Source organism: Dendrobates tinctorius, unplaced genomic scaffold, assembly GCF_039654945.1.
Source record: "Dendrobates tinctorius isolate UK_male_01 unplaced genomic scaffold, ASM3965494v1 ptg000201l, whole genome shotgun sequence".
Classification (NCBI taxonomy): domain Eukaryota; kingdom Metazoa; phylum Chordata; class Amphibia; order Anura; family Dendrobatidae; genus Dendrobates; species Dendrobates tinctorius.
Genome location: NW_027361868.1, coordinates 6,986,682 through 7,010,629, shown reverse-complemented (window position 1 = coordinate 7,010,629; position 23,948 = coordinate 6,986,682). Strand labels below are relative to the sequence as shown.

The following is a 23,948-nucleotide window of genomic DNA, read 5'->3' as shown; positions in this document are numbered from 1 at the left end:
CAGTTTGCTAAAATCCTTGATATTTGCACCAGTTCTGTTCTCAATTTTCAGGATATGAAATGCATTAATTAACCCACGGATAAGACTACATTCACAATTCCCAGGATTTTATTGACTTGTTGTGTTAATAGGATTTATTAAAATTCTAGAACTTCACCTGTTGTTCCTCTCTTATAGGGGATGTCCGTGGAAAATAAAACTTTGGCTACAGACTGGATACGTTAAAACATAACAATCTCATAGTCACCTGTCAGCACCCGGCGTGGTCCGCGCAGAGACAAGAAGCAGTTTTGTCCCCGATAGCTGCAGCCTGGGATTGGCTGCAGCAGTCAGGCGACTGACCGCTGCAGCCAGTCGCAGTTCGTGGATTATGACATCCTTGCTTCCTGTCTCTGCACAGACAACTGATCCACCCGCGCTTGATCCTGGTGGATAACCGTAGGTGAGTGTCAAAATTTGTTATTTTTTAATATCTAGTCCCCTGGTCAAGGTCATATTATACCCAGTGAACCCCTTTAAGAAATGAATCAGAAAAATCGGAATTAACGCGTTTGGCTGGTTCCATTGGTCTTTGTAATTTCCAGTTATCTCAAGGGAGAAAATGGGATTTTAGTCCCTTATTTTCAGCAGTGGCAGGAGTCACCTAGGTCGGATTTATGACATAACTCATTTACAGGTCATACAAGTTAAACAGGTCTATTGTGGGACAACCACTTAAAAATAATCCCTGAAATCGACCCTCTAGCAACTCGGTGATCTCAGGGGGTCATCGACGAACTACTCGAGGAGTAATTGTCATGATGGGTAGTTCATTGAAAGAGCAGTTTCCAATGGAAGCAACTTTTTTAGAATGCAGTTTTTGCTTCTGTAACCTCTTAAGATGAACCGTCTATTGCTTGCTTTAGAATGAGTTATCTAAGAATCGGTCAGTGAGTTCGTTCTGACACTGAGTTTGCAATTCTTTGTTCTGTCTTTTTCTAAGCTCCTCTCGGCTGAATTATGAACACAACCAACATACCGTAAATTTTGTGGTCATAAACCAGCTAGCAGAAGTTCAGAAAAAGACAACTACAAATTCATTGTCAAAATGAGCTCACTGACAAATTCTCAGTTATCTCATCTTGAAACCCACACCAAAGAGCCTGTTAAAGCCAAACCGTGTCAAATTGTTGATAAAGATGATTTTTAGCAGAAAATACATTAAAAAAAGTCCACAAAGGTGGCCGTACCTTTTTATGTAAAGATTGGGCCTACTAGATTTTTTTTGGAATTTGATGTTTTGTACACAGAAGTAAACCTGTCATTAGACGAGCTGTTATAACATGAAATGCTTTATTTGTAAGCATCGAATGTCTAGAACTAACATTGCCACCCAACCAACAGAGAATTCTTTATAATATAGAGGAAGTTTTGTAAAAAAAAAAACAGCCCGAACAATGCAAACTACCGTACCCCACTTCTCTGTTCTCATGGATACTTTATTCTCAATGGAACTTGACAAATGAGCAAAATACGGTAAGTACATTATCACATATAGCTGGACACATCATAGATAGGAAATATCTGTACATAAATCGATAAGAGAAAAATAATTTTTATAGATTCTCAGATTCAGTAGATATATATGAGATAGATATGAGATAGATAGAGAATACTTAGATAATAGATAGATAACAGATAGATAATAGATAGATAGATGATAGATAGTAAATAATAGATCGATAGATAGATAATAGATAGATGAATAAGAGATAATAGATAGATAGATGATAGATAGTAAATAATAGATCGATAGATAGATAATAGATGATAGAAAGATAGATATGAGAGATATATATATAATAGATGATAGATACAGTAGATGATAGATATGAGATAGATAGATGATTGATAGATAGATAAGAGATAGATAATAGATAGATATGAGATAGATAGATAGATTGATAGATAGACAATAGATAGATATGAGAGATAGATATATATGAGATAGATAGATGATAGATAAATAGATAGATAGATAGATAGATAGGAGATAGATAATAGATAGATAGGTATAGATAGATAGATAGATAGAACTTGTTCTAACTTTACTATTAACGACAGGTAATATTGATCTATAGATCTAGGGATTGGACTGTAACAAAATAAAATATAGTAGAAACTAGTTGGGAAACTACTTTTCCTTCTTTTTTTTTTGTCTCCGGAGTTTGTTCTTTTTCACTTTAGAGTTTTTCTATTGACTTTAACTATATGACCAAAGTGATAGATTATAACAGATGAATATTTCATCTCAATGATCGGAGGATTCAGAAAAACATGGGCGACTGGACCTTCTGCAATGTCCTGATAGAGGCGCGGTCCGCCCTGCACTGTTTATTAGTCTGTATTATAATGGCTAGCACTTTTTGGCGTTTTTGATTCAGAACCTCGTCTCCTGGGAAAACGTTCTCCGGAGGTGAGTGTCTGAAAGTCCAAGTTTCGTTTGTCACGACTCATTGATTCAATGTTCTCAACCGTATGTAATGTCAGGCAATGGGTTAATGAAAATAGTAATAAAGGCTGCGATTAATTTGTAGGGTGAAACGAAGCACTTCACTGTGTGCTATGATGTTTATTAAAGTCACATGTTTACATACAGTTAGGGGTTAATGAATCACGTGACTGTTTCATTCTATTTACAAGCAAACATTAACCCTTTCACTCATTTGTGATGCCGGCCCAGAGTCTGCATTCTTTGCTGTGTTATATATGTAAAGTGGATGTAACCCTTTGACAGCTCTACGTTGCCATCATGAAATAGTGTAACACACATATATGCCAAATAAATCCATTTCCCAGACACATAGTATCATTTTCCATTGATCCTTTCTCAATCCCATACTGACACTCGGAATACATAAAGGTATCAATAAAATAAAAGCTGAAAGCTTGAACTAGAGAACGTTCGACAAAAATAGGAGCTCAAGTTGATCATTTTACCGCTATCTCTAAATAAAGGGTGAAAATTACTCAATCTGTACAGAAAAAAAGCATTTTACCGAATACATCAACCCTACAAACTCGTCTCATTGGTCTATAAAGTAATAGAATAACAAGCAACAAAAGTTTCCCAATCACAAGTCACATCCTGCGAAAAGTTTTTTTCTAAACTCTGGGCATCTGGCATCAAGATTCATTATTTTAGGTTTGTATCTTCTTCTTTTGCACCAGCTCTGAGATAAAGAAAAAAAAATATCCCAGCTGTTACATTCTGATCAATTCATGCTTTCTCGGAAAAAATCCTACTTCTCTACAGATTCCCCCCCCCCCCCCCCAATAAAAAAAAAACTGCACCCGCGTATCCAAGTGTTGACACATCTGACGTGAAACACAGACTTGTGATTACCGTGTAACCTCTTTCACTCAAAACTCCCAGACGGCGGTATCAGCGATACGAGAGAAGACACTTGTCATATTCTACATATCAGCAGCATTCTAGACCATTTTTTTCCTTCAAAATTCCTCCAGTAACTCAATATATCAGATATTACACAGTAATTGCTAGATCAGGAGCAGTAACTGTCTGCTGGGTCCTGTGAAGCAGAATGAGAGATGTCAATTGTGGTTAAGCAACGAGCGGCTGGAGAGATGACAGCGTCGCCTTGTTATATACACACAGCGCTGCCTTACTTCTTCCCCTTCTATCACCAGTGTCGTAGAAAGAAAAAAAAAAAACACAACCGATCTACCTTCCATCCAATAAACCATCCTAACTGCTGCCAAGATAAGGGCGACGGACGAGATAATCTAGTCTATAACATCTGCCACGGCCGAACACACCTTTCTATAGATAATATATCGTGATCCATTTTTCCATTTATTGTCAAGATTTAGTACACTGATATTACGAACTACGCGCCCGTACGAATTATCGTAGTGCGCGTGTGATCCTTATACACCACGTCTACGTTGGTAGAACAGAATTTCTAGGTCTAGATTTTTTTTTGCTACGTGACCAAAAAAATGTGTAAGTTAAACTCCTGATGAAGTTCTTAAAAGAAAAAAAAAAAAACCTAAAGAAAGAAACGGTGATAAAAAAAAAAAAACGTTGACGATCCTTTCTGCCAACAACAAGGCTTGGCTCGGACTCATCCTCCTCTTCTGTCTCCATCTGTATTCCCCCTTTGTTTTTTTCCTCCTTCTCCAAGTTGACTGTCCCACCTTGCTTCTGAAGTTGTCTCCTGATTGGTGTGCGCCCCCTCCGTTACGTCACTCAGAATGTGACGTTCAGTCTTCCTGTTTCCTCCAGCTGTGTCTTAAAGTAAATCTTGTTGTAGCGCGGAGCCTCAGCTGAGCTGCGCCTGCAGAACTAATACAATTACAGCCAGCCAAAGGAGAGAGAGCAGCACAAAAGATCTGTCCTCGCTCTCTCTGCGCTCGCTTCTCTACAATCTGCCTCCTGTTTGTTCTCTTGTCAGATTCGCACACACGCGCGCACACACACACACTCACTCACTCACACACATACGCACTCATACACTCTGTCCTTTAGTCATTCAGACACACACAAACATTCTCCCTCCCTTGTCAAATTGTACTATTCATCAGCAGATAGCCCGGGCTCCTTTGCTTTTTCAACCAGCACTACCGGATCAGTTTTCCTCGCTTTCACTGAGTAAGTATATAACCCTTCTTGTGCCACTGGCTTATCCCAAAAATAACTTCTTCTGACCACTAGATGCTTAAGGATTTTACTATCTGAATACTTTCAAGGAATGGGAACTTTACAGAAATGTCCTGGTGAATGGAGTAAGTGAAATTCATGCCTTTTTTTTTTCCCCTTTTAAGCTTTTTTTTACATTCTGTTTAGACTTGTTTTACACTTTCTAGGCAATGTTTGATTTAGGGTATAGATTTTAAGTTCAGGTGTTGTAGACCCTGCTCTTCTTCACTTATATACTTGTATTTCAATTCTTTGGTCTACACTTTTTTTTTTATCATTTGCTTCTTATTTGCATTGACACTTCCCTTTTTTTTTTTTTCTTTCTTGCATGTCAACCTTTCCAAGCAAAAGTTAAAGCTGACGGAGATCAGGTTGTAAATTTTTCATTTGTAGAGTCGTTTGTAGAGTCGGTGGTCCACTACTTTTAAAAATGAGCAAAAAAAAAAAAAAAGCCCGAAACTCCAGTTTTTAGTGTTCGATGAAGGGATAGAGTAAACATTTTGCTTGTGAGATGAAAAGTAGTTAAAATTTTAAAAAAAGCGCAAAATAATCAAGTTTTTAAGTCTTCGATTTCTAGTCCGTTTCATTATTTGTGTATCAGCAAGTGTTGCTGATGATGATGATTGCCATCACTGGAAACACGGTGGCCTCCGTTACGATGCAGCGCCACACATTACTTAGGGTTAGGGAACTGCTTTGAATTTCTTAGAAATGTAAAAAAAAAAAAAAAGCTTGGGGTTTGTCTTAAGAATGAATTGCATGTGTATAGCATTGTCTAGGGATGCTTTGGCAGAATAGCATATGGTTGAGGCTGCAGTGGTCCTCTGTGTGGTGAGATAACTGCTGCTAGTAAGGACGCTCTCCACTCCCAGGCTGCACATGGCTGCTGCTTCAGTAGGGAACTGCTCAGTGCTGAATCTCTCAGTCAGTACTACTGTTTTCTTTTTGGAAGTTTATCCTGCATGCACGTTGCTTTTTCGAGATCACTTATCATCTCCCCTGTGTGTCTGCGGCCCCCCCCCCTTCTTGTATTTCATTATTCCTTATGATTTTAAGACATCCTTTAACAAAAAAAGTTGTTTTCATAGTCAGGATAACATTCACTTCAAGGCAGCTGATGATTAATTTGCTTTGAAAGTTTTTGTTGATTTTTTTTTTTGACCCCCTAACCCTCCTCCTCCTGCTCCTTCTCTTCTTCTGCTTCTTCTTCCTCCTCCTCTCCCTCTCCTCCAGTCTGGAAAGCTATTGTAAAACCATAACAAAATGCGCATGGGCAACACAAGACAGGTGCGCTGTGTCAAGAGAGACAGGTGCAAGTTTTCGTTTAGCAGAATCTTTACCAGGCAACTATTATTGTTGAGTGGTTTATGAATTTATGGTCGCAAGATAAGGACGACTAAGGACTTCAGGGACTTTCAAATTAGACCTGGTGAGATGTTTTGTGTATCAGTCTTTTATTTGCATACTAAGCACCGGAGGGGCTGCATTATTAATCGTCAAGGCTGATAGGAAGAAAATCATGTTTTTCCGTCGGTTGCACGTTTCTGAAGCGAAACCATATGTTCTATGTTGGGAGCGGCTGTCATTTGCAAAGTTTCTTTGTCGTAGAAGTTTACCATGACTGAAAGCAATTTTATTGATTTTGCTTGATCGTTATGTATAGTCAGAACCGGTTGATTGGATTTTTTATATTTCGCCTTTCCCGTTTGTATTGTATTGTGCAGTTTTATTATTGTACTGTTCGTATTGTTTATTTGTCATTAATTGCCAAATGTAAAATACTCCTTTGTCATTGGAGTTTTTCTTAGATGATTAATTATACTGTATCATACTGCTATGATTTATTTTTAGTCTCGGTCATATGATTTTCCTGGTGTTTTTGACTAATCTATACACGTTACCTACTTTCCATACACGTAAACATCACCCTGCTGGCGGAGAGGTCTACAAGCCCCCAACTGCATAGAAACTAAGGCGTAGGTTTCGGCTGTTTTCTAAGTTTACCTTGAAACGATCCTTGGAAATAGAAGCCGCTTATCTGTGTCAGTTCCACCTTTTAGTTCTGTGTCCTTTTGTACATTTAATACTTCTGCTTTTTATTAATCATCCATGGAGGAACTTTAGATATAAAGGTGTAAAATATCATGAAACAGAATAGGCATGCACTTCACTTTATGGCAGCTCTATATTCCACCTGACACTAGATGTTAGAAGTTTCAGGGAAGTAACCTTCTTCTGCACCGGGTGACCTAAATAAGTTGTATTCTTCCTTCTTCTGCCCACACGTAGAAGAAGCGCCCACACTTATGGGGATATACAACATGTTATAGGATGCAGCAGCTATTCTGGCCTTACTAACTTTGCCAAACTTAGTTTTGCCTTTCAGGTTTATATAAAAAAGTTATAATCTCCTATTATCTAGGTATTAGACGATGGTTTGACCCATAAGGAATAAACTCTAGACTAAAAGAATGGAATAATCAAATAATCATTTCCCATTCCCATTGACTTTCTCCATAGCCTTCGTGTCCTTTACCTTAGCGCCAAAAATTCTGTTCATTTTAGTGATTATTGGCAGCATGAATAAAATTGTTATTTTTTTTCTTATTGACCACGATTACTTGATATATTAAAATATTTTAACAGTTTGAAAGGTTTACATGTAAGTAGTAAAAATCGAAACACGTCGGATGTAACCTAACTTTCCTCAGTTAAGTTCCACCTTCCTTTTTATGTGATGAAAAATGTTCAGTAATCTGAAAAAGATTATGTAAATACATCTGCTTATACCGTATATAGAAATATATATATATAAAAAGTATATTAGTATATAAATATACGGTACATACGTGTATATATATATATATATATATATATATACGTAAGAGAAAGTGATAAATAAGTATTTATATATGTATTTATAATTATATATAAGTATATCTATACATAGACTGCTGAGAGACGGATATGTATATATATCGTGCCAACCAGAATGCATTTATGTAAATCTGGTGTATAATAAAATATAATATTTAAACGTATTACTTGTTGCATCCGGTTTATAGCTATTCAACCTTTTTGAAGACGAGTGCACCACAGAAGGTGCAAAATTAAATTATTTTAACCCCCGTAATTATTTTAAAACCCCCCCCACCTACATTTGCAAAAATCAATTTTCATTCCACGGCTTGTGTTATGGTAACATTTGCATAGAACAACAAAATTCACAAAACACTTTTCAGCAACTTTAGAGATGTCGCCATCAAGAATGTCCAAGTTAACGTTTTTTTAACATTTTTTCCTAAACTATTCTTATTATTGTCCTAATCATTTACCGTTACCTCAGGGGTTTAAAACTTATAAATTAGACATCCCCTATGGTAATGTCACTACTACCTGTCTCTTATTTTTTTTTTTTTTTGTCACTTGTAATATTACATTTTTAAAGCTTAAGTTAATTTTCAAAATAATGGAAAAAAAAACTTAAAAAAAAAGAATAAGAAAAAGTAAGAAATATAAAAAAAATAGATTCAAAATAAAATAACACGGTTATTTGCAAGTTAGTTGCTTTTTACAGTTTTGTGGGGGGTTTTTTTGGGGGGTGAGGAGATTTAAAAAAAGAAAAGAAAATTAACATGTTTGTTAAGGGACACTGAGAAATGACAAGTGGTGAAAATAGTAAAAAATGTATCTCTGGCCAGCAGCTGCAAAACCTGAACAAAACAAGCAGTTAAACCATCTCACCCATTTCAACACTTTTATTAATTATTGCTTTTATCTTTTCTTTTTTTTTTTGCCAATCTGGATTAGTCTAAGCAAATTGAATATCATGGTCATCTGCCAGTAGTGTGTGTTAGCATTGGATGAGCTATACGGTACAAAGGTAAACACATATGCTCACATATATATAGATGTGTATGGTTACCGGCCATCACTGCGCATGTATGCAACCTTAATAGCAATATGCCAAATGTTCTGGGATAGAATCACAAATACCATTAATATCTAGTTAAAAAAAAAGTTAGGAGAGGCTACTAATAATTAAGTTAATTCATATATATATATATATATATATATATTGCTCAAAAAAATAAGGGGAACACAAACAGCCTGTTGCAAATGGAATAGTGTTCCCTTTATTTTTATGGAGCAGTAAATATATATATATATATATTATGCATGTAGTATGTAATCTATGCAGATTTTACTTTAGGCCTTTCTCCAAAGTGAGACCTGATCTTTTTTTTTTTACGTGTTTTTTTTTAACCTGTTTCGGCTCCGATTTATAACTTTATATTGACCCAGCTCGATTAAGGTTGCATGTACAGTATGTATTTATAGGATCCCCCCGTCCCCCCCAAAAAAGGCTTTTTTCCAGCACCTTAAACTCTACCTTAATTTCGAGACCTGTTTTGTGGTCTCCTTCTGACTACTGTCTTGATATTGATGGTTTTGTCATGCTTAAATTATGCTTATTTGCATGAATAGTCATCCTTTAAAACTAACCACAGATGCCGTCCTAGGGAGCACATAGATGTTTTTACAGGTGAACCGAAAGAGATGGGACCAATTCCAAAAAGTCTGCAGGCTGCCTTTGGCAATATACCCTATAATTGCTAAGATGTGCTCTGTTAAGCAAATGCATAGTTTAATATTAGATAAAAGCGCCATGAAACAAAAAAAAATGCCTACATTTTTTTTTTTTCACTAAGCACAATTTTATCTCCCAAGGAAAGAGAGAGAGAAAGAGAACATACAGCCAAGGATATCAGCGCTGGCAACGTCACAAGTTCGTCAGTCTCGAGTTACTTTAGTTGGGTCACAGGCTCAGTGTTGTATGTTATCTTTCTTAAACTTTATTCCGAGGGAAACTATGACTCTTTGGAAGAAGTCAGAGCATCTTCCTTTCTCACACTATTTTTATTTAATTGGGTCGTATATATTTTTTTCGACATTTTCCAGGAATTACGCGGTCTTCACCAAAATGATGGACAAAGATGATGTCACTTGGCATCTGCAGCACAATTAGGCAATGAGCGGAATAGTCTTTTCTCATAAACCTGTACATAAGGTCCCGGAGGCTATTTAGAGGATTTTACATGAACAACAGGAAATATACGCACTTAGCACCAACGCTAATACGTACCTCTGAATGGGCAATCCCATCTTTGCAGGAATTTTTAACACTATTTGCATTTACCAGTTTCTTATTACACTCGAGGCTAGAAGAGAATACAATTTTGACAGTGTCCAAATAATTAGGAAATTTTAACATTTTTTAGATTTCTTTTGCCAATTTGCATCAATTTTACAAAAGTTTTGACACAAGAAAAAATTGCTCTGGCACCAACATCTTGACGGCCCATTAGCTTAGCATACTTTTTATGGAATTAAAATATCTAAATCCTTCAGTAAAGACTCGATATTTGTGCTTCTCTAGTTTTTTTTTCCATCTTACTAAAAGGCTTACATCTATTCCTCCATCTTTCTTTTTTTTTTGTAATATCTAAATTTAATCAATTGGTTGGATTCTTCTAAACCATTTCTTTCGGAGATAAACCAGTATCCTTTTAAGCGTTTGTGTGCAAGAATCATATTACCGGTGCCTAAGCATTTTTTTTATTTTGTGTTCGTGTATTTTTTTTTTCTTAAATCTTAATCCATCTTAAACCAGTGAAGCAGAAATATTTAAAAATGTTTCATTTCAAGCAGAGTGCATAATAAATTGCAATAATTGTAATGTGCCATAAATCCCAAAGCCTATGCATTTTGCATTTTATTCAGGATTGAGGTCAGGAAATTTGGAGAAATTTAAAGAAAATGATTCATCAGTCCTTTTGTTCTGTTGGCCAGGGTCCCAGGATTCTCGAGCTGTGCCCAGCTGACAAGCTTTTGAAGATGGCACAATAACAGTCCAGTGATGCCTGACCATGACAGCGCAGCCCTCTTAAGCAGGCAGACCAAGAGAAGAAGAGTTGACATTGGAGTGAAAAGGACTGTAGGGACAGCATCTGCATTTTTTGCTAAAGCAAGAGCATCGTTTTTCAGTGCCATGAATCCCCAAGGTGTAGATCAGGATATTGAGTATTCAGTTGTGCAGCATGCAGATGGGGAAAAGTCGAATGTACTCCGCAAGCTGCTAAAGAGGGCGAACTCCTATGAAGATGCAATGATGCCTTTTCCAGGAGCAACCATCATTTCCCAGCTGTTGAAAAATAACATGAACAAAAATTGTGGCACGGAGCCCAGTTTCCAAGCCAGTGGGCTCTCCAGCACAGGCTCAGAGATACATCAGGAGGATGTGTGTAGCAACTCTTCAAGAGACAGCCCCCAAGAGTGTCTTTCCCCTTTTGGCAGGCCTACGATGAGAGATTTTGAAATAGATCGGTTGTGTGATGAACACCTGAGAGCAAAGCGTGCCCGGGTTGAAAATATAATCAGAGGTATGAGCCATTCCCCAAATGTGTCAATGAGGGGCAATGAAATTGAAAGAGACGGAGCCCCTCGGTCCATAAGTCCCCGAGAAAGCTATCGAGAGAACAAACGCAAGCAAAAACTGCCGCAGCAGCAACAGCAGAGTTTCCAGCAGCTGGTTTCAGCTAGGAAAGAGCAGAAGCGAGAGGAGCGTAGACAGCTGAAACAGCAGCTGGAGGACATGCAGAAACAGCTGCGCCAGCTGCAGGAAAAGTTCTACCAGATCTATGATAGCACTGATTCTGAGAATAATGAAGATGGCAACCTCTCCGAAGACAGTTTGCATTCTGAAATGATAGATGCTAGAGCCAGGGATTCTGTGGGCAGGTCAGATAATGAAATGTTTGACTTAGATCCTGCGCAGTTCATTGACCGCGCAAGAGCCCTTATCAGGGAGCATGACATGGCACCAGATAATCAACAGAAAAGAGAAGGACCTAAAGACAAAGATCATTTTCATAGCATTTTCCACCCAGAAGGCAAACATCTGGCAGAGACACTAAAGCAAGAACTGAATACCGCCATTACCCAGGTAGTGGACACGGTGGTAAAGGTCTTTTCTGCTAAACCCATACGTCAACTTCCTCAGGTCTTCCCACCCCTCCAGATTCCTCAGGCACGATTTGCAATCAGTGGAGAAAACCATAACTTCCACACCACCAACCCACGTCTGCAGTGCTTTGGCGACGTCATTATTCCAAATCCCTTGGACACATTTGGTGGTGTTCAGATGCCTAGTTCCACAGACCAAACTGAAGCACTGCCCTTAGTTGTAAGAAAAAATTCTAATGACCAGCCAGCCCCTGGACCTCCGCCTGGCCCCCATCATCCTTCACTACATCAATCTCCTCTCTCAGCAGCTGCCAGTTTCTCACCTTCTTTCCGTCACCCATTCCCTCTTCCACTCATGGCATACCCATTTCAAAACCCATTGGGTGCCCCTCCATCAGCATTTCAGGCAAAAGACAGATCATCCCCAGAATCCCTAGACTTGACAAGGGAGACCACCAGTTTGAGGACCAAGATGTCAACCCACCATATGAACCATCATCCATGCTCTCCAGCCCACCCACCAAGCTCAACGGAAGGGCTATCACTGTCTTTCATCAAGTCGGAGTGTGGAGACATGCAAGATATGTCTGACATTTCACCTTACTCTGGAAGTGCAATATCCTTTTTAAAGAGTTTTATAAGTTTATAATCCTTTTATCTTACAGTCGTTGAACAATTTAAAGGGGTTGTCCAATAATTTTAGAAATCAAGCAGCAGACAGAAAAGGTAAAATCTGCCACCGTGTCCATGGTCCCCGTTGGTCTTTTCATAGCTATGTGCATCAATGATGTCACGTACATCCTGATCATTGTGGCAGCCGATCACTGGTGTTAGCGGTCACATGGCGCACATGCAAGTATCATTGCTAAGGCTAATTATTGGCTGCACTGCGCACATGTTTGTACACTACATCATTGCTACAGCAAAATAAGTAAACATCACCAGGGTGTCATAAATAAAGCAGAGTATTTTGTTAGTTTTTTATTTTATCACATTTCCCACTGCTTCCTAGATTTCTTGCACTCCTGGGCAACCCCTTTTTGATATATTTTCGTCTATTTTATTAGAACACATATATACGGTACTTTTTATTGTAATTGAGAACGTATGTGAAATCACTATATGTATTAGAAATACTAGAAAGGATATAATTCATTTTATGGTCCTTCACTATTATTGTTAACTTAATACTCAACAGAAGTTTGGGTAGAGATAAGGCAATATTCAAGGATTTGGAGTTTGATGTGAATTGCCTGAAAGTAAGACAGTACTCTTTATTGGGTAAGACACCAAGCCCTGTTAGTAGAGTTGGTCCGAATCGTTTAGCAGAATCCGGTCAATCAGCCACATCAGTAATCTGTGGCTATAAGGTGGGAGCCTTGAGAACCGTCTGGAACCTGATGGCATCCTTGACTCTTCTTTTGATTAGCCGACCTGGTACGCCATCCATCGTTGTTACGTAATGCACATATGACTTCTCGCCAGGTCGAAAGAAAAGCGGATACTGTCAGATGATTAGCCAACCTGGTACGCCATCCATCGTTGCTATGTGATGCACATGTGACGTCGCGCCAGGTCGAAAGAAAAGCGCTTAGTGTCAGGTAAGAGGTGGTTCTCGCGACTCCCATTCAGCGGATACAGAGTAGTGACGTGGCCGACGTACCGTGTTTTGCAAATCGATTCTAACCAACCCTAGCTATTAGTAACTGTCCCCTCCAAAGTATGTCTGACGTTAAGGCACTGGTTATGTATGTCACATTAAGATACCTACGTTAGAGGTACACAAGTATGAAATGTTGTCTCCGTCTGCTCATAATCTGCTCTTAGAGAAACGCTTATCATATATTTTAGTCTAAACTGAGCAGAAGGTAAATGACTCATATTTGTATAAACTTTTCGAAAAAATGTAATAATCGTTGCTTTTTTTCATCTTCAGTGTCTGTATTCATAGTAGAAGCGATAAATACCATCAGTCATTAATTGTAATATGATATTATGTTCCAGTAGAAAGAGTTTTCTTTTTTTTTTTGCAGAATTTATACCATTTAAGGTTAGATTTACATCAGTCAGGAATTTCATATTCTCATTTATTTGATCATAGCCTTGCATACCAGTAGTTTCTGCGTGTCACTGAATAGAGTGATGGATAACTGTAAAGACCCAACTAGTAAAAGGTGGAGGGAACATTTGATTATTATTTTCTAAGACTCGTTCTGTGCAATTTCAGAGCTTCATTAGAAGTGAAGCTTGATATTGAACTGATTTGATGTGATTTTTACTCTGCTTATCCTGTTTACACGTCATTTACAGTATATGGTCTAGTATGGTGGACTTATTACCCTATAGTTTCTTTATCTGGCCATATATGTCCTTGACTGGACCCTTTGATTGTACCACAAGCTTAATGATTTCTGGATAAACCCGGACTCAATTGCCATCTTTCTAGTAAATTGTCCATTGTTGGTCGCTGTATGTGGAGGCCATTGACTAAAAGATGCCGCATTATTGGTGAGCCATAAATATTTTAGAAATTACAATATAAGCCCAATGTAAACTCTTCTAGATACACGTAACGGGACACATTTAGCTACTTTGCAAGGAAAGACTTTGGTGCAGGTACTATTTCTTACAACTCTAGACCGGTCTGTAAGTTTGTCAGGTTTTGGTTATAATTTTTTTTTTTACTTATATAGCAATTTTCAGCAAATCACCCCAAACTGGAAACACCAGAAATTAGGGAAAAAATGCTAAATAATAATAAAGATGCAGTTGTTATAAATGTGGTGCATGTGCTACATAACAGTCTGTGTTAGGTTTACAGAATGTGCCCTTTTACTATGCACTTTTTGGATTAAGGGGTTGTCCACCTTTGGGGACATTTTTATTTTTTTACTTAAATGGATGGTATTTTTGGCTAAAAATCATTTTGGCAATTGGATTTCATTAACAACGGTTTCCCGCTTGCCTTCTATAGCCTGTGCATTGCTGGCTGAGAAAATGAATTAACTGAGAATCTGTCGTTGAGTTCGTTCTGACAACCTGACAGAGAGTTTGTAACTGTTTTATCTGTTGATTTATGACCACAGACAGCATCATAGTAATATGTGCAGAAAAATAAAAATCTGTAAAAGCCAAAAGGATGCAAAATGTTTAATGAAACCCTATTGCCAAAATGATTTTTAACCTCAAATATATGCATTTAAATAAATATAAAAATGTCCCCAAAGGTGAACAACACCTTTTAAATGTTTGGGAAATGCATTATAAACAGTTCCTAAATGTTTGTACCAAGGCCAAATCAACAATAGGAGTATTAAACGTATTGTATTCAAATGTGAAGGAAATACTGATACACTTTGTAATGCCTAGTGTACAGATTCAGAAAATGTTTAGAGAATACAATAAATGGAATTGAATTTAAAATCAAGTTCCAAATTTTAACAGGGTTTTCCCCCAAGTTGGGTCCCCATCATTGTGATCATCACCATTCCTGAGAACAGGTCAGTTGTGGTTTGATACACAGAAGACCTGCCATTAAAGTATACGCACGAGCGGAAGATTTCTTGCAAAAAGTTTTGTAACTGGAAATCATTTCAATGGGGTTGGGTTTTTCTTGTCAACTGCAAGAACATGGTCTTTTTGCAAATTCCATTCAGATGGTGTCGCAAAAATTTCAGCAGCAAATCGGCCATGTGTGAATGTACCTCAAGACTGCAAATGGAACAAGATAAAGTCTTACTCTAAATTCAGCACCCAAACAGGGCCTGATAGGAAACATTTAGGGTTTTTAATAATTATAAATTACCCCTAACAGTGGGTTTATGCTTTCAAGTGACGTCTACGTATAAATATATTTCCACGTCTCCATCAGTCTATGTCGATGTAATGGTAAAAATGAAACCAGCCATTGGACTAGTGTTTGCTGCATGGCGACACGATACGTATTTTTGTGCCAGTCTTTGGAAATCCTTTCCACTTTCTAATGTTCTTTTTTCTGCATTTTCCCAATGTCAAGATGATGCTTTTGCAGCTTATGATGCCAATAAGGCCCATGGAGAGACAATACACTGAGGATACGAGCGCCTTCGGGGCTTGGATCACACACAGAAGTGACTCTGTGTTCTCCAGCATCTCTCGATATTACATCCCATAACAGAAGGAAGCGCGGAGCAGTTGTGCTCAGTAGGTAGGCTGGCGCCAGTCGTGTAGTCCACGTCAAACAGCTTTCCTCCCGAAAAAGGAGAATCTATTCCTACGCTGTTATAGAGGAAGTGTGAGTCAAGTCCACAGATGACTCTCATCGTCTTCAGGAGGTTAATTATTACAGAAGAGGACGATGCCATGTTTGTGTTCTCAGGATGCAGGTAGCGATTGGTTACCTCTGTATAAAGTTCCCTTCTACAGCCTGGAGTCTGCTGTGCGGGCCTGGTGCAGCTGCCTGCTATGCATGATTAACCTCTGTTCAGCTTTACTTAGAAATCTTTTGTCCTGACGTGCACAAAGCAAATTATTTTAGAAAGCTACTGAGCACAATTAAAAAAAAAATCAGCATAGATGGCTACCGGCATAGCCGCCATTGTGTTTCTTGTTGCCGGTTTGCAAATATTGATATCTTAATTCATTTATAGATTTTTTTTCCACACATTAAACCAATTTCTCATGACTTTTTATAGAAATTAGATATCTGCATCACCACTAGAGAGGCGGCCATCACACCCATAGCACTTGTTTCCTCATCCTCTATCACATTTGAAGTGTTAAAACTGGAGTCTGTTTTTTGGGGGGAGGCCATTACAGATTTGGTACAGATTTTGCTTTCAGGCCCAAGGGCTTTTTCTGCTAGTAGCACGGCAGTCAGTAGTTTTTTTTTTGCCTTTTTATTTAGTATTGAAGATGAGAAAATGTAATCAAATCGAATTTGAATTCACTCAAATTTGGCCAGGAAATTCGATTCACATTGAATTTATTCCATGCAAAAAAATTGTGCATTTTTATGCTCCGAGATCTCTCCAGATACCAGAGCATGATAAAAATGAAAAAACAGTAAAATAAAAAAATAAACGAAGCTCGTTCTCACCTCTACCGGAACACAACCCTGCTCCAGAACACAACCCTGCTCCAGAACACAACCTTGCTCCAGTCTGGTTGTTTTCTTCAGTCCAATCACCGGCAGAGTCTTTAGTGGGTCATCTTTGGTGTCTTCCAAAACGTGGAACCTTTGGCGACTCTAATTAGGCCAAGGACGTTGCCTAGCATTTGTCAACCAATGTCAATACGTAATACGTCACAGCTTAATCACAGCAAAAAAACGGCAAAGATGGAAAGTGCTGAAGATTCAGGTGGCGGAAAACTCTGAAGATGGCCCAATGAAGACCTCACCGGTGACCGGACCAAAAAAGACTGAAGCAGGGTTGAGTGGCAGGACAGGTGAGGTCCATGTGAGTATAATTTTTTTCAATCTGTTACCCCATTCCCAATCTTTTATAATCTAGCAAAATGGTGTCCAGACACCAGTTATTTTTTGGGATTTGATTTGCCAGAAGCTAATCACAAAAAAAAATTGGATTCAGGCAAATCTTAATTTGTCATCTCCTAGTGTGTATACAGGATAAGCAGAGTTGATTTTATTGTTGAGCTGTTTCTTATGTACACACTGATAACTGTGCCAGCATATGTCAGAGATATTCTCTCTTAGGACCAATGCCCAAATGCTGTTTATGTAGTCTGAAAATCCGAATGTCTCCGTATGCATTCAGAAGCGTACCGTGTGGTCCAATATTGGCATGTGCATAGACCCTTAGGGTAATGCAGGAGGGTAAAATGAATCCTAAATTATAATTGTAGCTGCGCTACATGTGTAGGCCGGGTATGAGGTTATCCATTACACTGATGGAGTATATCATTGTACCGCAGCCATATAATAAGCATCACTGCTCACTCACCTGCCCAGAACCATAACGAATGCAAATTGTCATCCCAAACCAGTCGCATTAAGTAGCACATTCTGTTTTCATTGTTGTAACTTTTTAAGCCCCAGCTTCCGCCTTCATGTAATTATTAGTCACATCCACATAATACTAAGGGGCCAGTTCCTTAAGCGGTTTTCACCAGAATTGGACAGGATTTAACATTTCTTGAAATGTCACATAATGGTTGTGGCAAAATTGGTTTAAGCAAAAAAAGTTACAACCACTTCCGCCAACTTGTTGAAAACTGGGCAAAGCTCTGGTGGTATGGGTTGGGGCAAGCACGACCGGTGTATTAATCGTATGGCACAAAAATTACAACAGTACCCTTTCTGTATAATTCTGGCAGTGGCATACGACAGTTGAAAATTCCTAAAAATGGCACACAAATTTTAATGAATGTTGCCGAATCTTACTCCAGCGCACGGGTCATCAGTACTGGTGTGCAAAATGCCAGCCTTGATGAATTGCGGCCTAAGAGCTGAGGCGAATACGTTCCCGCCCAATGATGACAAAAGTATTCTCAGGGTGACACATTTAACAAATCTATTGTTATCTCGCATGAAGAAGGAGCCACTGTGCTCTGAAAGCTTGCAAACATATTATTTTCTGGTTAGCCAATAAAGGTATCACCCTGAGAATACATTCGTCATCATTGGGCGGAAAAGTATTCACATCGATTTTTCTGGCTAACACGGTACCACAATATAATTTATTATTGTACATGGCCTAAGAGCTGGAAAGAATCACGCTAAGGGCTCATACTCACTTGCGAGAGACTCGCACGATTCCTGTGCGAGTCTCTCGCATGAAAACCTGGCACAGACCGGCGCGTGCGGCTACATGTGTTTCTTTCAGCCGCACACTCCGGTCCAAGTGCCGGCGGCAGTGCTAGGTTTTCATGCAAGAGACTCGCACGAATCTCTAGCAAGTGAGTATGAGCCCTAAGGCCATGTGCACGCATTGAGTATTTCGTGAGTTTTATACCTCAGTGTTTGTAAGCCAAAACCAGGAGTGGAACGGTCAGAGGAAAAGCATAAGGCTAAGTGCACACGTACCGGAACTCTCACGGAAATTACCGTGAAAATTCCGGAATTCCATTCCGCGGGAAGATCGCATTTTAAATTCCCGCGATTTTCCCGCGGAAAAACTAGCATTTTGCAAGCGTATTTAGCTTGCAAAATGCTAGCGTTTTCCAAGCGATCTGTAGCATCGCTTGGAGAACTGATTGACAGGTTGGTCACACTCGTTAAACATAGTGTTTGACGAGTGTGACCAACTTTTTACTACTGAGGCCGCCTATGCGGCCTCAGTAGTAAAAGATAGAATGTAAAAAAAAATAAAAAATGGTGTTATTCTTACCTTCCGACGTCCCGCGCATCCGTTCCCAGTAATCCTTTGCAAAAATGCCCGCGATGACATCCGTTCTCGCGGGATCGCGATGTCTCGCGGACGTCATTCGCGATGATGTCACGCGAATGACCGCGAGACTTCGCGATCCCGCGAGAACGGACGCCATCGCGGGCATTTTCGCAAAGGCTTACTGGGACCGGGAGCGTGGAGAGAGGCGGGAAGGCAGCGCGGGACGTCGGAAGGTGAGAATAACAATATTTTTTATTTTAAATTCTATTTTTTCAGGGATGTGGTACCCACAGCCCGGAGGACAGTCTCCTCTCCTCCGGACCGTGGGTACCATACGCAATTGTTCTGCTTACTTTCCGCATGGTGTACACAGCCACATGCGGTAAGTAAGCAGAACAATGCATTCCTATGGGTGCGGGATCGCCGTGATTCCGCAAAATTAATGAGCATGCTGCGGTTTTTACCGCGAAGCAACTCCGCCGCAGTAAAAACCGCAGCATTAGCACAGCATTGCGGAATTCCATAGGAATGCATGGGATGCTTATTTTTCGCGTTTTCACGGCAAAATCGCGCGGTTAAAACCGCCGCGGAAACGCGAAAAAAAACGCCACGTGTGAACTCAGCCTAATAGAAACATTTGCACCACTTCTGCATTTTTCACCCACTCCTGGTTTTGGCTTACAAATACTGGGGTAAAAAACTCACCAAATACTGAATGTGTGCATGTGGCCTAACTCCGTGCCACAAATGTAATATATCGTGATAGTGCAGCAACCACGTGAGGGCGAAATATTCAACAGAATACTCAGACTTGCATGCGGATGAGCAGATCATAGAATGGTAGAGTTAGAAGAGACCTCCTGGGTCATCTGGTCCAACCCCCTGCTCAATGCAGGATTCACTAAATCATCCCAGACAGATGTCTGTCCAGCCTTTGGTTGAAGGCTTCCATTGATGGAGAACTCACCACACCTCTCGTGGCAACATGTTCCACTCATTGATCACAGTCAAAAAGTTTTTTCTAATATCTAATCTGTGTCTCCTCCCATTCAGTTTCATCTCATTACTTTTAGTCTTTTCTTGTGCAACTGAGAATAAAGATGATCCTTCTACAATGGATGAAGAGATATGAGATACTCAGATGGGCAGCACGGTGGCTCAGTGGTTAGCGCTGCAGCGCTGGAGTCCTGGGCTCGAGTCCCACCAAGGACAACATCTGCAAGGAGTTTGTATGTTCTCCCCGTGTTTGCATGGGTTTCCTCCGGGCACTCCGGTTTCCTCCCACACTCCAAAAGACATACTGATAGGGAATTTAGATTGTGAGCCCCATCAGGGACAGTGATGAAAATATGTGCAAAACTGTAAAGCGCTGCGGAATATGTTAGCGCTATATAAAAAAATAAAGTAAATAAAGTAAGTATAGACAGGCAGATGGATAGATAGATATAAAATAGATAGAATCAATAGAATAGAATAAAGCAGCCTCTATAAGAACTATGATGTCTGCAAACACTGAATATCTCAAATATGGCTTTTTATATAATATACAGTACTTATAAAATGAAGGCTCTTTGCCCACAAATTGGCCAATTAGCATGTGCCCACCAGCCACAACAGCGTGCCCACCAGCCACAACAATGACAAAATCCAACTGAGCTTAATATATTCTAATGGGTCCAGTCCACCGGGTGCTTTTGGTGTGCAAATCATATCCTGATTCTGTCGCTGCTGTTATTTCATTTTTCTGTCACTTTCAAGGAATAGAAGTGCTAAAGTAGTAGCGCAGATGTGAACGAAGGCTTATTATAGATATAGCGAATGTCATTGTCATCAACGGTTATTACAATGTACAGATAAATGACACTTTCAGCTCTGCCAGACTTCACTTCTTATTCCTGTAGAGCGGGTGTCATATTTGTGTTACAGATGTCTGAATAAGATGCAACAGGTGTTCCTGCCCAGTCCTGACATTGGTAAGTCCTATCACTGTTTTTGTGCCTTTTTAATTACCAATATTGTATATTGTCTAGATAATCCACTTGCAGTAATGTCACAGTGTGGAACAGAAATAGATGATAGATAAATAATATAGATAATAGATAGATAATATAGATAACAGATAGACAAATATTTTAGATCTTGATCTGTGGGTCATCTGAAACTGAAATTTTGTATGTATAGTAGTGATGAGCGAAAGTGCTCGCTAGCCTATGTTCAAACGTTGCTTTTTTGCTGCTTTTTTTCTGCAGGCAAAACCTGCTCTCTTGGCAGTAAAGAAGCTGCTTACAAAAAGCAGGTTTTGCTGTGTTTTTATTGTCTCTTGTGCGTGCTGATAAAGTTTCGTGCCCCCCCCCAAAAAAAAAACCCTTGATGCAACTTCCTTAGATTTTTGCAGCAAAACCTAATACCAGCATTTTTTGCTACGCTTTTGCACTTACTCATTGCTTTCTGTGGGTAAAACTACGCTGAAAGAATTGACATGCTGCAGTTTTCAAGTTCATTAAGAAAAAAAAACAATGTGTGTGCATGAGATTTCTGAAATCTCATAGGTTTTGGTGATACTGTAAAACACAACTTAAAATTTGCATAACAAAAAATACAACGTGTGAACGAAGCCTTACTTGAGTTTGCCTAGGGTGCTTGGGTATGCACCGAGTATCGCGAGTGCACCAGTTACATGTGTGAGACCCCGCCGCTGATAGGGTATGTGCACACGTTGCGGATTTGCTGTGGATTCTCAGCGGATTTGCTGCTGATTGGCTTATAATGTACAGTACAATGTTATTCTATGGGGGGAAAAAACGCTGTGCACATGCTGCGGAAAAATCAGCTCGGAAATGCAGCAGTTTTTTTTTCCGCAGCATGTCAATTCTTTGTGCGGATTCCGCAGCGTTTTTACACCCATTCCATTATAGGAATTTGCAGATGTAAAAACGCAGGGGAAATCCGCACAAAATCAGCAAAAAATCCGCAGGAAATCCACGTAAAAAAATGCGTGGATTTTGACCTGCGGATTCTGCCAAAAGATGCAGATTCCGCTCGTAAAAATTCCGCACAGCAATCCGCAACGTGTGCACATACCGTTAGACAGCCACAAAACACTGATTCTTCAAGAAGATGCAAAAAAATACCAAAGAGTTGTGGCAAGGTCCATAGCATGCTGTGTTATGGAGATCTACCCCTTATAAAGGCATTATATATGAAGGCACACAGAAGGCCTTATGGTGAGCAATACAGAACTGCAGGGATGATATGTAGGGCCTTACAAGCACCATGCAGAAAAAAAAACATAACAAAGTTTTAAGAGTACAGGATTAAAAAAAAACATCGCGGCTACGCTCCTCAATCTCCCAGTTTTCTGCTTGATAGGGATCCATGTGTCCATAAGAAATGACTATTCTGACCCACAGCGTGGTTTAGACGCTGGCCCGAACTGTGCGCTCCCCAATGCTACAGGCAGAGACAGCTTTGCCTCTGCAGCTTCGGAGGAGCGCCATCGTAATGGAGCTTGTAGATTCGGCCAGCTTCAAGCAAGCTCTATAGAAAAAGAAGCTTGTAAGTGGCACCACTTTTTGTCTAGGAGACCGGCCACATCTGAGAGACTGCAGACATGACGACTAAGGGTACGTGCACAAGCTGCGGAATGCTCTGCGGATTTTTCCGTGCGGATTTATTAAAATCCGCAGGTCAGAAGACCTGCGGTTTATCTGCGGATTAGCCTGCGGTTTAGCCCTGCGGTTTATCACCTCTACAATGGAGGAGATGGCAAACCGCAGTGGAATCCGCAGAAAGAATTGACGTGTCAATTCTTTCTGCGGATTTGAAACCGCAGCAAAACCGCTCGGAAAAATCCGCACCGTTTGCACTGCGGTTTTCGTTTCCCATAGGTTATAATGGTACTGTACACCGCAGCAAAAACTGCTGCGAACCCGCAGCGTGTGCACACACCCTAACAGAAAACTATAAAATTAAAAATCCCTCCATCTGTAAGGCCGGGGTCACACTAACCGACGCAAAATACGGTCAGTATTTTACATGCGTAATACGGATGAATGGCCCCTAAACAGTGCTCCGTATGTCATCCGTAATCAAGGTGTGGTCGCGTATTTTGCGCATGTAAGCATCCGTATGGAATCCGTATGGCATCCGTATGGCGAGATTTTCTCGCAGGCTTGCAAAATGGACATGTAATGGAGCCCTATGACAGGGTTTACAACAGAAACCAAAGAATAGATATAGACACATAGAATGCATATATATATATATATATATATATATATACAGTCATATGTAAAAGTTTGGGCACCCCTATTAATATTAAACTTTTTTCTTTATAACAATTTTGGTTTTTGCAACAGGTATTTCAGTTTCATATATCTAATAACTGATGGACTCAGTTATATTTCTGGATTTAAATGAGGTTTATTGTACTAACAGAAAATGTGCAATCTGCATTTAAACAAAATTTGACCGGTGCAAAAGTATGGACACCCTTATCATTTTCTTGATTTGAACACTCCTAACTACTTTTTACTGACTTCCTGAAGCACTAAATTGGTTTTGTAACCTCATTGAGCTTTGAACTTCATAGCCAGGTGTATCAAATCATGAGAAAAGGTATTTAAAGTGGCCACTTGCAAGTAGTTCTCCTATTTGATCCTCCTACGAAGAGTGGCATCATGGGCTCCTCAAAACAACTCTCAAATGATCTGAAAACAAAGATTATTCAACATAGCTTTTCAGGGGAAGGATACAAAAAGTTGTCTCAGAGATTTAACCAGTCAGTTTCCACTGTGAGGAACATAGTAAGGAAATGGAAGGACACAGGTACAGTTCTTGTTAAGCCCAGAAGTGGCAGGCCAAGAAAAATATCAGAAAGGCAGAGAAGAAGA

General features: G+C 39.5%; 1 protein-coding gene across 1 annotated transcript in view; it reads left to right on the top strand.

The window, feature by feature from the left end:
• The first annotated feature begins 4,155 nt into the window (after nt 1-4,155).
• The window catches only part of PROX1 (prospero homeobox 1), a 99,192-nt gene continuing 79,399 nt past the window's right edge, over nt 4,156-23,948 (top strand). The window contains exons 1-2 of the mRNA XM_073553363.1: nt 4,156-4,654; nt 10,556-12,339. Of these exons, the coding sequence (XP_073409464.1) occupies nt 10,623-12,339 (1,717 nt within the window). The 5' untranslated portion in view covers nt 4,156-4,654; nt 10,556-10,622. The remainder of the gene's footprint in view (nt 4,655-10,555; nt 12,340-23,948) is intronic.